This window comes from Hemicordylus capensis, chromosome 3 (genome assembly GCF_027244095.1).
Source record: "Hemicordylus capensis ecotype Gifberg chromosome 3, rHemCap1.1.pri, whole genome shotgun sequence".
In the NCBI taxonomy this organism is placed as follows: Eukaryota; Metazoa; Chordata; class Lepidosauria; order Squamata; family Cordylidae; genus Hemicordylus; species Hemicordylus capensis.
Window position 1 is genome coordinate 166764230 of NC_069659.1, and position 15378 is coordinate 166779607.

At 42.3% G+C, this 15378-nt stretch overlaps 1 protein-coding gene across 1 annotated transcript in view; it reads right to left on the reverse strand.

Annotated features, from left to right (window-relative positions):
- Positions 1-15378, reverse strand: part of SCEL (sciellin) — a 72918-nt gene that overhangs the window by 22012 nt on the left and 35528 nt on the right. The window contains exons 12-13 of the mRNA XM_053312509.1: positions 2766-2834; positions 465-524 (exon numbers count right to left, since the gene is read on the reverse strand). Of these exons, the coding sequence (XP_053168484.1) occupies positions 465-524; positions 2766-2834 (129 nt within the window). The remainder of the gene's footprint in view (positions 1-464; positions 525-2765; positions 2835-15378) is intronic.

Consider the following 15378-nt stretch of genomic DNA (forward strand, 5'->3'; position numbering starts at 1 on the left):
TCTGTCTCCAAATCTCCCGAATCAGCTAGATTTGGGTACAAATCTATTTGAACCTGAATTGATTCACACATCCCTAGTACAAACCTCTCTACGACTGGACTGCCCCAGTTTGAAAGAAGGGCTTGAATCACAGGGTCGGGGAGATACCACATTTGTATGGATGTAGGATCTCCCCAGTTTGGAGTGAAGAGGTTTTGTGGGGAAGGAGGCATGTAAGCCCAAGGCTTCCCCTTGATCTCTATGGCTATGGCTCCTGGGTCAGCAAATTAAGAGGGTTGAGTATTGTCTTCATAAGCCCCAAGTATAATTATTCCACTCTTGCTTCAATTGGCATCCAAGTATTTTGCTTCTAACTGACTATGCTGGAGATGAAATAATTTTTGACATCCAGCCTTTCTTTCTCTGTACCATTTTCATGCACTAATTGGAAATAAATGAATTAAAAAGAATCTTCTGAGTCTTACCTCTTGCCACGTGGATCACCTTTGGCTTTGACTTTAATGAGATTGTCTAGGTCCTGGTTCCTTCAGATATGAAACAAAATCAGTGGAAGGAAGTACAGTGATATTTCCATGGTCAATTAGCTAAAACAATACATCCAATATTCAAAGCAAATAACCCATATGGATTCTTTATACACAAATTTCCAGTATATTAATGGCAGTGGATAGTTAACTTAGATGTATGTTTTGACTCAAAACATACATCTAAGTTAATGATCCATTCCCATAAATTTTTGACAGAGGAAAAAAATGTTAATCATCTGAAAATTCAGGCTTTGCACTGTCCAGCAAAAATAAGCATTTATTTCTTCTGTTGAAAATCTTCAAGATTTTAAACACATTTCATTCAATTACAGATGTACACATTCCTTCAGATTATGCTTCGAAACAATAACACTCACTCCCAATTTCAGGTTTGTTTTTCAGCCTAAGGGTGAAAATATGGCATGTTCAGTTTTGCACACCCCCAAACACCCCCTGGCTCTGCTTGAATTTGAGCCGTTTTTTTGCGTTCAAACATTAAAGAGATTTTTTTAAGGACTTACCACCCCTGGGGGGCACTGCTGCAGCTGCAGGAGGGGGTCCTCAGGCAGTTTCCCCTCGCCCGCTGGCCTTCCCTTGATCTCAAAAGGACCCATCATGCAGATGGCCATTGCGCATGTGCGGCACCCTCCAAAATGGCCACTGCCAGTACACAGAGGCCCAGAATGGGCCAAAAACTGCCCAAACCAGGCAATTTCAAGACTGGGAGGAGGCCAGAGGGGGGAGGGGAACAGCCGGAGATCCCCCTGTGTCCATGACAGTGCCTCTTGGAGGTGGCAAGTCCTTTAAAAATATTTTACGTTCAAACCCCCGAACTGGCCCCGAGCCAGCCCAGGTGTGTGTGTGTGTGTGTGTGTGTGTGTGGTTCGGCTCGACCTTGAGCTGAACTGGGACTGGTCTGGCTCAAGGTTGAGCCGGTTCACACATCTCTGTTTTAGCCTACATTTCAGTAGGCTTCTGAAATCACCCTGCCCAATATGAACCAAATCAGGTACAGTTGTAGGGACTCATAGGGACACCTCAATAGACTAGTTTGTAATGATAAAAGTTCTTCTTCCAAGAAGCTCAGAGCAGCAAATGTGAGCTTATCCCATTTTATCTTCAGAACTACTGAATAAAAAACAAGCTTGAAGTAATGTCTAGCCCAGTGTTTCTCAACCACCGGTCCCTGGACCGCTGCCGGTCCCCGAAGGCTTGAGTGCCGGTCCCTGACTGGGAGTCAACCCCCCCCCAACTGAAATCAAGGCACTCACTTCCTCAATTTTGCACATGGCACGGAAGAGGAAGAGTATCACGGAGGCATGGGACCCTTCTTGTGCCTTGCCTTCATGTGCTGCTGAGATCTTCCTACAGCTATCTTATTCCCTATCTTTACAGCTTCAAACTGTATGCGGTGCGGGGGCATGGAGGAAAAAGTATGGCAGTGGGCGCCACTTGAAGGGCTGCTGGTTCTTGCCTGCTCATTATTTGCAGCCAAAGGTTGGTTGATTGAAACCCAGCTGCCTGTTGTGGTCAAGGCGCCTTGAGAGGGAACGCTGTTTCCCTCTTGCATCAGTGGGGCTTGCTTGTATGTTGTTTTCATTGGCCCCATGTAGCTTTTGAATTTTTCTAATGGCCCAACATACCCTCTCCACTGAGTAATCAGAAACACCTCCACCCCCACCCCGCACATACTGAAGACATACTGGAGACAAATTTGTTCACCCAGGCTTTTAGATTCAGGGGTTCTCAACCTTGGGTACCCAGACATTGGTGGACTTCTACTCCCATAATCCCCAGCCATAATGGCCAAATGCCATTGTTGTTGGGGGTTATGGGAGTTTGACCCAAGGTTAAGAACCCCTAATATTCCATGTTTGCAAAAGATTCCAAATTTAATTATTTTAATGCTTATATTATTTTCATTCTAAACTGCCCAGAGATGCATGTTTGGGGCAGTATAGAAGTCTGATAGAGAGATAGATAGACAGACTTGAAACCCCTTTACTAACTGCTGGTCCGGGAAACTGCGCATGAAGAATGTAGCGGTCCTTGAAACTCTGCACGAAGAATTTAGCGGTCCTTGACTCCAAAAAGTTTGAGAAACACTAGCCTTACCCTGAGATATTTAGCGCTTGGTTCATAGTAGTAGTTCTCATTCTAGAGATGATATTTGAAATACTGAAAACTGCTAGAATGTATTTAGTCAATGTATTTCTGATTCACAATAATAGCTCCTACCTCCCAATTTTCTCTGTAGTAGAGCTTCGGTCAGCATTTGATTCACTAGGTTTTGCTGGACATACCTGCCTACAAAACAACATGCTTACATAAATAGCTGCTGTACACTTATATAGCTAACCATATTAAAGAAAGAGACAGATCTAAACAATAGTAATCTTTCAGACAAGTAAAAAAGAGTGATCTTGGCACAGTTATTATTCAGATAGTATGGGAAATCCTCAAATCCCCAATGTTGTTTTAATTTTGCAAAGGACATATAAAGTAAAGTTGTGCCGTCAAGTCGGTGTTGACTCTTGCTAATCACAGAGCCCTGTGGTTTTCTTTGGTAGAATACAGGAGGGGTTTACTATTGCCATCTCCTGCACAGTATGAGATGATGCCTTTCAGCACTTTCCTATATCGCTGCTGCCCAATATAGGAGTTTTCCACAGTCTGGGAAACATATCAGTGGGGATTCAAACCAACAGTCTCTTGTTCTCTAGGCAGGTTACTTCCCCACTGTGCCATTAGGTGGCTTAAAGGACAAATACCTTCCCAAATTTTTAGAATATAGTTTTCTTTAAACGATTTTCATCAACATTTGTGTGTGACAGGGAGGGGATTGTAGGAAGAATAGAACCACAGGGATCAACCAGCACGTGTTTGCTTGGAGAACTTTTCAGATTTTTTTTAAAGATTGGGTTATTTTCAGAGTTGATACAGAAAAGGACAATATTTTTTCCCTTTATTCTTTCCAGACTTTTATGCACAAGTACCTGTGAATCACCTTTGGATTATATGCTGCCTCAGTAAGGCTGTAATACTGAACTCACTTATTAACAAATAAGTCCCACAGAGCTCAAGAGGAGTTAACTTCTCAGTAGACATGCATAAGGTTGAACTGTATTAAGTGTGACTGGTTGTGGTAATATCATTGTGACCTTTACTTGCCATTATGAAGACAAATCAAAAGTTACTACACTGCAGAATAGTTAGTTTCCTAGTGATTCTCGGAATGTAATAATTTTAGATTGTATTATGAATGACTGCTATCAAAAGAACATCTAATGTGAGAAAGTGAGAGATTTTAAAGAGTCACCTTGTGGTGATTTTACCAGGTCAAGGCAGAGTGGTTGTGAGAACTGGACAGAATCTTCACCTCATTACAGAAATCTGTCATAGCATGCATGGGAATGTCAGAAGACTGATAATTCAGCATTTTTCATAGGTTCTAAATGTATAAATTATCAACAGAATTACTTCAAATGCTAGTGATGGGGCAAAAGGAATGTCAAGAGCTATGAGTTAACCTTGCAGACCTTCCATGCCTGTGATCTATCCTTATTTATATAATTCCCCAGCAGTTAACGCTAAAGCTAATACTTTGAGAGAAGAGGTTATATAATTGAACTCTGTCTCTCAAGGGGATATTTTTAGAAGTGGCATGGCAAAGGGTAGATCAGGCTGTTTGCCAGGAGAAGACTATATTGGATTCTGATCACATCAGGTCAGTAGCAAGCATTTCTATATAGGTTTTATTTACAGGCAGGAGTTGAGGGCATCCCGCTCTCCTGCTGTTACTCCCCTGCTACTGGTACTCAGATGCATCCTGCCTTTGAGGCTGGAGGTGGTCTACAGCCCTCCAACTAGTAGCCATTGATAGACCTCTCCTCCTTGAAGTTATCCAAACTCCACTTAATGCCATCTAGGTTGTTGGCTGTCACCACATCTTGTGGCAGAGAATTCCACAAGTTGATTATGTGTTGTGTGAAAAAATTCTTCCGTTTGCTGGTCCTAGATTTCCTGGCAATCAATTTCATGGGATGACTCCTGGTTCTAGTGTTATGGGAAAGGGAGAAGAATTTCTCTCTATCCACTTTCTCCACACCATGCATGATTTTATAGACCTCTATCATGTCTCCCCGCAGTTGTCTTTTTTCTAAACTAAAGAGCCCCAGGTGTTGTAGCCTTGCCTCATAAGAAAGATGCTCTAGGCCCCTGACCATCTTGGTTGCCCTCTTCTGCACCTTTTCCAGTTCTACAATGTCCTTTTTTAGATGTGGTGACCAGAATTGTACACAGTACTCTAGGTGTGGCCACATAATCATTTTGTATAAGGGCATCATAATATTAGCAGTTTTATTTTCAATCCCCTTCCTAATGATCCCTAGCATAGAACTGGCCTTTTTCACAGCTGCTGCACATTGAGTTGACACTTCCAACGAGCTGTCCACCACGCCCCCATGATCCCTCTCCTGGTCAGTCGCCGACAGATCAGATTCCATCAACATATGCTTGAAGTTGGGGTTTTTCGTCCCAATGTGCATCACTTTACACTTGCCAACATTGAACCACATTTGCCATTTTGTCCCCCACTCACCCAATTTGGAGAGATCCTTTTGGAGCTCCTCACAATCCGTTTTGGATTTCACTACCTGAAAGAGTTTGGTATCATCTGCAAATTTGGCCACCTCGCTGCTTACCCCTACTTCTTGATCATTTATGAGTAAATTAAAAAGCACCGGTCGCAGTACAGATCCCTGGGGGACCCCACTTCTTACTTCCCTCCATTGTGAAAATTCTCAATTTATCCCTGCCCTCTGTTTCCTGTCCTTCAACTAGTTAGCAGTCCACACATGTACTTGTCCCCTTATCCCATGACAAAGTTTTCTTAGAGGTCTTTGATGAGGAACTTTGTTGAAAGCTTTTTGGAAGTCCAGGTATACTCTGTCAACTGGATCACCTTGATCCACACACTTGTTCACACTCTCAAAGAACTCCAAAAGGTTCATGAGGCAAGATTTCCCTTTGCAGAAGCCATGCTGGTTGTCTCCCAACAGGGCCTGTTCTTCTATGTGTTGTACAATTTTATCCTTGAGGATGTTCCATCTATTTGCCTGGAACAGACATAAATCTAACTGGCCTGTAATTTCCCAGATTGCCCCTGGATCCCTTTTTGAAAATCGGTGTTACATCTGCTACTTTCCAGTTCTCCAGTACAGAGCCTGATTGCAGGGATAAGTTACATATTTTAGCAAGGAGGTTGGCAATTTCACATTTGAGTTATTTGAGGACTCTTGGATGAATGCCATCTGGCCCTGGCTATTTGCTAGTTTTCAGTTTTTCAAGATAGTTTACAACATCATCTCTTGTCACTTCTATCTGACTCAGTTCTTTAGCCCCCATCCCCGAAAAGCCTGTTTTAGGAACAGGTATATGCTCAGTATCCGCTGCTGTGAAGATGGGCACAAAGAACTTGTTTAGCTTCTCTGCAACCTCCATATCCTTCTTAATAATCCCTTTCACTCCCTCGTCATCTAATGGTCCAACTGCCTCCCTGGCAGGTTTCCTGCATCTGATGTATTTAAAGAAGTTTTTGTTATTCCCCTTGATGCTTTTAGTTAAATGTTCCTCAAACTCTCTTTTCACCTCCCTTATTGTCACCTTGCATTTCTTTTGCCAGAGTTTGTGTTCCTTTCTGTTCTCCTCATTTGGGCTCGCCTTCCAGTTTCAGAAGGAAGTCTTCTTCCCTTTTATGGCTTCCTTGATGGTACCTGTTAGCCATGCTGGCATCCTCCTGGACTTAGTGGTACCTTTCCTCCTATTGGATATACAATCTAAGTAGGCTTCTAGTATTGTGGTTTTGAGTAAACTCCATGCATTCTGGAGCGAAGTGACTCTCCTGATTTCCCCTTTCAGCTTTCTTTTCACCATACACCTCATTTTGGAGACGTTTCCTCTTCTGAAATTCAAAGTGTCTGTGTTAGACTTCCTTGGTGATTCTCTCCCCACATGTATGCTGAATTTGATCACACTATGGTCACTGTTCCCTAAAGGGTCGATGACACTGACATCAAGCATCAGGTTCTGGGTGCCACTCAGGATTAAGTCCAAGGTCGCCTTCTCTCTGGGTGATTCCAAGACCAACTGTTCTAGGGCACAGTCATGCAATGTATCTAGAAATTTGACCTCCCTGTCATTACCTGACTGTGGATCTATGTGTGGGTAATTGAAATCACCCATTATTATTGCCCTGCCTCTCCTTGAAGCCTCCCTGATTTCCTCCTGCAACTCCCAGTCACTGTCAGCATTTTGATCTGGAGGGCAATAGCACGTCCCCAGTAGCACATTTCCTTTCAGGCCTTGCATTGTCACCCACAGGGTTTCTGTGGAGGACTCTGGTCCACCTAGGTTTTCCAGCTTGTTAGATTCTATCCCTTCTTTAACATACAGTGCTACTCCACCTCTAAGGCGCCCTTATCTGTTCTTTCTATAGAGTTTATACCCAGGGATAACAGTGTCCCACTGGTTCTCACTGTCCCATCATGGTTCTGTTATGCCCACTATATCCATTTCTGTGTTAGCAACCAAGCACTCCAGCTCAACCATCTTGTCTCAGAGGTTTCTGGCATTGACATATAAGCATCTATATGCTGAATCTCTTCCCTGGCATCTGCTATCTTTCTTTTGACTCTTTGACCAGCTGGTACAGCCTTCTGTCTGCTCTTTATGTGGTTCTGCTCTGTCTCCTGTTTTATCTAAATCCTTTGCACCCTTGCACTTTAAAGGATGGCATTTGCCAAACTGCATACTGCCCAGCTCCTGTCACCTATTCCCCAGGCATCATTTTAAAAGTTGCTCTGCAGCCTTTTTTATTTTAAGCGCCAGCAGTCTGGTTCTGTCTTGGTTCAAGTGCAGCCGGTTCCTTTTGTACAGGCCTTGCTTGCCCCAAAATGTATCCCAGTGCCTAACAAATCTAAACCTCTCCTCCCGGCACCAGCGTCTCATCCACACATTGACACCCCTCAGCTCTGCCTATCTCACTGTACCTGCGTGTGGAACAGGTAACATTTCTGAGAATGCTACCTTGGGGGTCCTGAACTTCAATACATGACTTATCAGCCTAAATTTGGCTTTCAGGACCTCCCTACTACATTTCCCCACATTGTTGGTGCCGACGTGCACCACGACAGCTGTCTGTCTCCTCCCCACCACTGCCTAAGAGCCTATCTAGACACTGTGTAATGTCCGCAACCTTTGCACCAGGTAGGCAAGTCACCGTGTGGTCAACATGCAGGTCACAAACCCATCTCTCTATACCTCTAATGACCAAATTGCCCACTACAAGGAGGCCACACACCCCGGAGGAGTATCCCCTGTGCGAGAGGATATGGGCTCATTATCCATGGAAGGGGTCCCTTCTAAAAGAGCATTTTCCTCTTCCTCAGACCGATGTCCTCCTTTACCAAGACCTTCATTCTCCCTGACAGCAGAGGAGCTATCAGCCCTGGAGTGGAATGCCTACTTAGGCATCTGGAGCCCTGGAGTGGAATCAGCCCTACTTAGGATACCAACAGTTACAACAGCACAAAGTTACAAACCTGATATAATTCTTGCATGGCAGCGACAAAATAAGATCACAGAGAGGTGCAGTTGAGCTCCTCTAAGTCTTTAGCACCAGTATCCTTGGAGCAGCAAGTACACCAATCATTATTACAAAATGTGCTTTAGGAGAATTTTCGAAAGCAACCAGTTTTGTCCTTATGGTCATCAATAGTATAGCTGTCCATAAATTCAGAGGATCTGGTTAATAATATAATGGAACAGAAATTCCATTATATGGGTGGAGGGGAGAATGAAGTCAGGATTGCGCTAACAACCTAAGGTGGCAGGTTGTGGGGCACCATTAAAAAAATGGTGAATTTTCACTTCATTGCTATATTTTAACCTCCATTTGGATTCTCTGCCTCAGGCACTAGAATGTCTTGGGCTGCCTCTTTCTGGCACAGTTATTTACCCATTTAATTATAAAATTAAAATGTATTAACAACCTTTCCACCACATGGTTCCACCACATGGTTCCAAGCCAATGTACACTTTCACATTTCTCTTGACACTTCTGGGCACCTTAACAAGTGCAGAGAAGCCCAGGCTGTACCTGAAAAAGATGTGTTTCCCTCACTTTCACCCCTCCATGTACTCTTGCACAGGAAAATGCCATGTACTTCCTTGCTGTACTTCCCATGTATACAACAGTGCAGAAAGGTAAAGCAGTACTTCAAACATGTCATTACTTCTCTCACCCCTTCAGCAAAGTTCTAGGGCAGGGGTGTCAAACAGTGGCCCTCCAGCTGTGGTTGGCCTACCACTTCCATTAGCTCCATTCACAATGGTCAGTAGCCAGGGCTGATGGGAGTTGTAGGCCAACATCTGTAGAAGGGCCCAGCTGCAGTTTTACACCCCTGTTCTAGGGGAATGAATGCATCTATTGCTATGCTTTGAACTTAACCCCTTCTTTCTCATTCCCAACCCATTGCTTAAATACATACAACTGTATTTTCCTTGCTTTCTGTTCCTTATTACATTTTTATCCCAATATTCCTCCAATGCACTTAGGGAGGTATGCATAGTACCACCCCCATTTTATCCTCAAAACCACCCTGTGAGGTAGGCTTAGCTATAAGATTAGATGACTGCCCCAAGGTTAATAAGTGGGCTAAGATTAGGTGACTGCCCCGAGGTTAATAAGTGGACTTAATGGCTGAGTGGGAATGCAGCCTGGGTCTCCCCAGATCTAATCTAACCACTGCACCATAGTGGCTCCATCACAATAATTCACTTGCTCACATTCATCTTTCTATATTGTCCCTCCACTCCTCTGTTGACTTCCTCATTGTCAGATTTAGAATGTAAGATCCTTGGGGTCAGGGGCTTGTCTTTTCTTCCTTATGAGACTTTGAAGAACCATATATATATATATATATATATATATATATATATATATATATATATATATATATATATAAAAATCAATAATAATAATTGAATAATATAGTTTTCAGTAACCGGATTCAGACATAACAGAAAACCATGGTTCACACTAATTAGAGTTAAGAACCTACACTATCGTTTGAGCTTCCAGATGCACAACAGGAAGATTATGGGTTAGAAAAGTTTGTTTGCTTTCCTTCAAGACCCAGTTTCATATATTCACTACAATCTTCATAGTGCAGCAGATTCTTGAGGCAGAACAATGGCCCTAACTGTGGTTTATAAATGATCTGTGAATTCAGACAGAACAGGAAACCACAGTTAGCACAAACTGATTTGCAAACAGTATCAAGGGGGGGGGGGGAAACTTCTTTAAATATATCAGCATCAGAAAACCTGGCGGGGAGGCAGTTGGACCCATAGATGATGCGAGCATGAAAGAAATTATTAAAGAGGATAAGGAGATTGCAGAGAAGCTGAATGAGTTCTTTGCATCTGTCTTCACAGCAGAGAATACTGACCATATATCCTCTCCAGAAATGAGCTTTTCAGGCTCGGAGGCTGAAGAACTGTGCCAATTTGAGGTGACAAGGGAAGATGTTCTAAACTACCTTGAAAAACAAATCGCCAGGTTTGTTAACAAATCGCCAGGGCCAGATGGAATCTACCCAAGAGTTCTGAAGGGACTCAAATATGAAATTGCTGATCTCCTAGCAAAAATATTGTCCCTACAATCAGGCTCTATCAGAGGACTGGAAGGTATGTAACTCTGATATTCAAGAAGGGATCCAGGGGGATCTGGGAAATTACAGGTGAGTTAGTTTACTTCTGTGCCAGGCAAATTGATGGAAAGCATACTTAAGGACAAAATTGTTAACCACATAGAAGAACAAGCTTTGCTGAAGAAGAACCAGCGTGGCGTCTGCAAGGGCACGTTTGCAAGGGCAAGCCCTCACTAACCTTTTGGAGTTCTTGAGATGTCAAACATATAAATAGGGAAAGGCCATGGTCAGTTCATATGAAAAATAAACACAATGGAAAAACAATGCCTCTTAAAGTAAGCATCTTAGAGTATGAATAGTGTAACAGTGTATGGTCAAAAGAAAGATAAGGGAAGCATTGAATTTAGAAATGTTACAGAAGAATTGAAATGGTAAGGAAGAATTGAAAGAAATCTTAAAGTATATAGGCTATTAAAGGGCAAGCAGTAATTTAGTTTACACCCTCCCCACACCACTTTTTTTCCTTCTGTTTTTCTTAGTGTTAAGCAGGCAAAGCTGTGAGTCATCAATTTTCATCACCCCCGCTTTTTCACATGCTAATCAGGTGCCTGATTAGATTAAGGGAGGATATCTGGGATATAAGAGTGTGGATTTTAAACAGCGAGACATGGAACACTGAAGTTGACATCTGTATGTTGAAACATCTGTTCTTTATTTGCAGTTTTTAATTTTCTTGTAATCTACACAATAAAAAGATCTGGAGAGAAGAATTTGGTGTAGATCCATTATGCATATTGTGTCATCAATATATCAACTAGTTCTTTGAGAGTGTCAACAGGCATGTGGACAAAGATGATCTGGTTGAAATAGTATACCTGGACTTCCAAAAAGCTTTTGACAAAATTCCGCACCAAAGGCTCTTGTGTAAACTTAGCAGTCATGGGATAAGGGGACAGGTTCATGTGTGGATTGGTAACTGGTTGAAAGAAAGGAAACAGAGGGTGGGAATATATGGACAGTTTTCACTATGACGGGAAGTAAGAAGTGAAGTCCCCCAAGGAACTGTACTGGGACCAGTGCTCTTTAACTTGTTCATAAATGATCTAGAAGTTGGGGTAAGCTATGAAGTGGCCAAATTCGCAGATGACACTAAATTATTTAGGGTAGTGAAATCTAAGACAGATTATGAGGAGCTCAAAAAGATATCTTCAAACTGGGGGAGTGGCCCTACAAAATGGTAAATGCGGGTCAATGTAAGCAAATATTGGGGCAAAAACCTGCAATTTCACATATATGCTGATGGGATTTGAGCTGTCAATGACTGACCAGGAGAGAGATCTTGGGGTCATGGTGGACAGCTCGTTGAAAGTGTCGACTCAGTGTGCAGCAGCTGTGAAAAAGGCCAATTCCATACTACTGATCATTAGGAAGGGGAATGAAAATAAAAATGCTAGTGTTATAATGCCCTTATTCAAATATATGGCACAGCCAGTTTGGAGCACTGTGTACAGTTCTGGTCACCCTATCTCAAAAAGGTCATTATAGAACTGGAAAAGGTGCAGAAAAGGGCAACCGAGATGATCAGTGGACTAGAGCACCTTCCTTATGAGGCAAGGCTAACACATCTGGGACTCTTTAGTTTGAAAAAGAGGTGAGACACGGGGAGACATGATAGAGGTGTATTAAACTGTTCAAGGACCAGGGAGACCCGAGTTCAAATCCCCATTCAGCCATGGTACTAGCTGGGTGACTCTTGGCCAGTCACTTTGCTCTCAGCCTAACCTACTTCACAGGGTTGTTGTGAAAGAGAAACTTAAGTATGTAGTACACCGCTCTGGGCTCCTTGGAGGAAGAGCGGGATATAAATGTAATAATAATAATAATAATAATAATAATTATTATTATTATTATTATTATTATTATTATTATTATTATTTACAAAACCTTAAAAAATTAATTTAGGGTGATGTTCTATTGTGGCACATAGAGAGAGGTGTGTGTGTGTGTGTGTGTATAAATTTTTACTATACTTTTTGTTACCACTATTCAGCCTCATTTAAGATTTCTTTACTTCATGAGCTGAGCTTCAGTGAGGGGGGGCACATTTTAAAATCGTATCTCTGGGCCCACTCCAACCTTGCTACGCCCCTGCTCTTCAAACCGTGCATAATTCACTTATGGAATTCTCTGCCACAGTGTGTGGTGATGGCCACTAGCTTGGATTGCTTTAAAAAGGGGCTTAGACAAATTCATGGAGGACAGGTCTATCAATGGCTACTAGTCTGGTGGTGATAGGCCATCTCCAGCCTCAAAGGCAAGATGCCACTAAATACCAGTTGAAGGAGAGCAACAGCAGGCTAGAGGGCAAGATCTCATCCCCTGCCTGTGGGCTTCTTGGAGGCATCTGGTGGGTCATTGCTTGAAACAGGATGCTGGACTAGATGAGCCTTGGGCCTGATCCAGCAGGGCAGTTCTTATGTATATCTCCTCGGGCTGCACACATCTAATGGGGGAATCCGCCAATGTACTGCTTTCCGTGCATGGTGCACTGCAGGATTCCCGGAGGCCAAGATTCACCGCCTGGCCATGGATCGTCTGGGAGCATGTCCGTACTCCTAGCAATATTTGCTCTATCATCTGGAGTTGGACACAGCCTCCCCACCCCCGCAGCCTGCTCAGACATGTGAATGGCCTCATTGACAATTCATCCTTATTTTGCAACTCCTTATATGCATGGACATGCACCCATGAGGTTATGACACCAGGTCTTTCAATTCACTTTAGTGTAGAAATTTCATGCATGCATTCCACAGAGACACCCAGGTTATTTTGTTGTTAGTCCATTCTAAATGCTAGACCATGGACAATTCGCACACAGGAATTAACATAAGCAAAAGAAAGCAACAGTTCTCTTTTCTTGTGAGGTTGCTGGCAATGAAAAGAGCAATCTGCCGTAATGGAAATCTGGGGCTCACAGAAGAAGATGGCATTCTAACATTGTGTCATCAGTACGTCAGGATTGTCTACTGTTGATGGTCTGGGGCTATTTGTGTCCAGTCCAGCACTCACATGGACAATCTATAAGCTGGCTGGTAAATGAAGCCGATACAGGAATAGCATTTGCTCTGATTCAAGACACAGTTTCATCTCTGCCAAGAAACTGACCAGACAGTGCCAGGCTTATTTAAATTCACCTCATCAAAGCTTAGACCACAAATGATAGCCAAGGATTAGGAAACTAAATAGCTCTGTAGCTAACTATGAAAGCACATTTCAATCTGCCAAGAATATCCTGAGCTGCTGAGTATAGTAATTTTCAAAAAGAAACAGAGGGGAAGAAGCTGTCTTTCAGGATGCTTTGAGAAGGTGACGAGCAAACAATTACTGGGAAAGTAATGCTAACTTGCTCTGTTATGCTTTCAAAATAAACATGACTTCCTAAGGACCCTATTGACTTTGCAACTAAAAAAGCACAGAGCAGTTCTACAAAACATAAACAATTAGATGATCTGCACAAAGAGGTAAAGTTTGCATATTTGGCTTCAGCAGTGAACCAGAGGGCAACAATATATTGTTAGGAGGAATTATGTCCAAAGCTTTTCATTCCACATGATGTCAGATAAATTTGGGCTATTTTCTCTTGGGTTGAAATGCAACCTTCAGAACAAGAATTAATAATCTGCAAGAACCCAAAAATATGCAGTCCTTAAAGTCAACCACACTCCCATAGCCATTAGCAACTTTTCTATGGGTGCCAGATGTAAAAGTACCTAATAGGACCAGAATTTTCCACTTCGTATATTTTGAGCAAGCATAGATTTAACTCTATAGATACAAAACACGAGTAAGCATAAGGCATTATGTGCTTTTTAATGCCCTTCATGATAGACTAGAGCTTTTCGAGGATTCCATAAATTATTGGTCTGCCCAGAAACATACCCAACAAGCACTTCTCAGAGGCAATACTTGTAGGATATGAAGAACTCGTAGTATTTCCCTGTAACTTGTCTTAGAGCACTTTCATCATATATGAAGAACTGGTAGTATTTACCTGTAATTTGCCTAGTATTACCAATATTTAAAAGTACCAGATTCTTCTGCTGCCATTGAATGCTTTCTGAATTACAGTACTTCCAACAGTAATGGAGGGAAGGTCTCCACTAAAGCTTAAAAATCCCTATATATGTACTTCCATTTCCATACTGGGCATCAGAATAATTAAGGAAAGTCCAGAGTCTTCCAGTGAGAATTCTTGAGATATATAGAATAATCCAGGTTTATACTAGGATTATTTTTATATCCAATAACCATTGAAATGGGAGCAATAGTTGGGAGATAAAAGGTTGATGGGTCAAAATACTCAGGATTTAATTATGGCTGTTGCTCAATATAGGCTGAATTTCTTAAGTTATGAGGACCCTTAAATACCTGTAATACTCCAGTCTTTCGAACATTCTAGTACCAATCATAACTGAAGGGTGTTAAGGGATTCATTTTTCTGTAAATGAGGAGTAGTGACTCTTTGGGCTGGTTCAGGGGTAGTGCAGAACCACAGTTAAAGCCTGTTCTCACAGAACATCTCCAAAGTTCAGGAGTGCATGCTCCACCTCTTGTTATAGTCCAGGTCACTCATCTTGGACCACAACTCTGAGCCCAGTGGGCCAGACTAAGGCCTGCATCTTTGCCAGCAACTCCATTAAGAGTTTCCCTGCTACAAGGAATCTCAGAACTCTGAGTGACCTGGCTATTCCTAAAGGGACAGGCCAAATTGCTTGTGCTTTGAGATAACCCTGCATTTCCTATGGAATAATATTTACAATGTTGATGTAACCCACAATGTTTGCCTTAATTAATTAGTTGCATTGATTGCTGGCCTCACATATATCTAACTGCTGTTACTTTGGAATGTTTTAGAAATGTACACTAGATAGATTTACACAAGAAGTGATTTAATTGCTGTCTCACACATATAGCTTAGCCTCTTCCTTTTCAAAAAGCCACCTAATTGCACAGCGGGAAATGACTTGCCTAACAAGCCAGAGGTTTCCGGTTCAAATCCCCGCTGATACATTTCCCAGACTATGGGGAACACCTATATTGGGCAGCAGTGATATAGGAAGATGCTGAAAGGCATCATC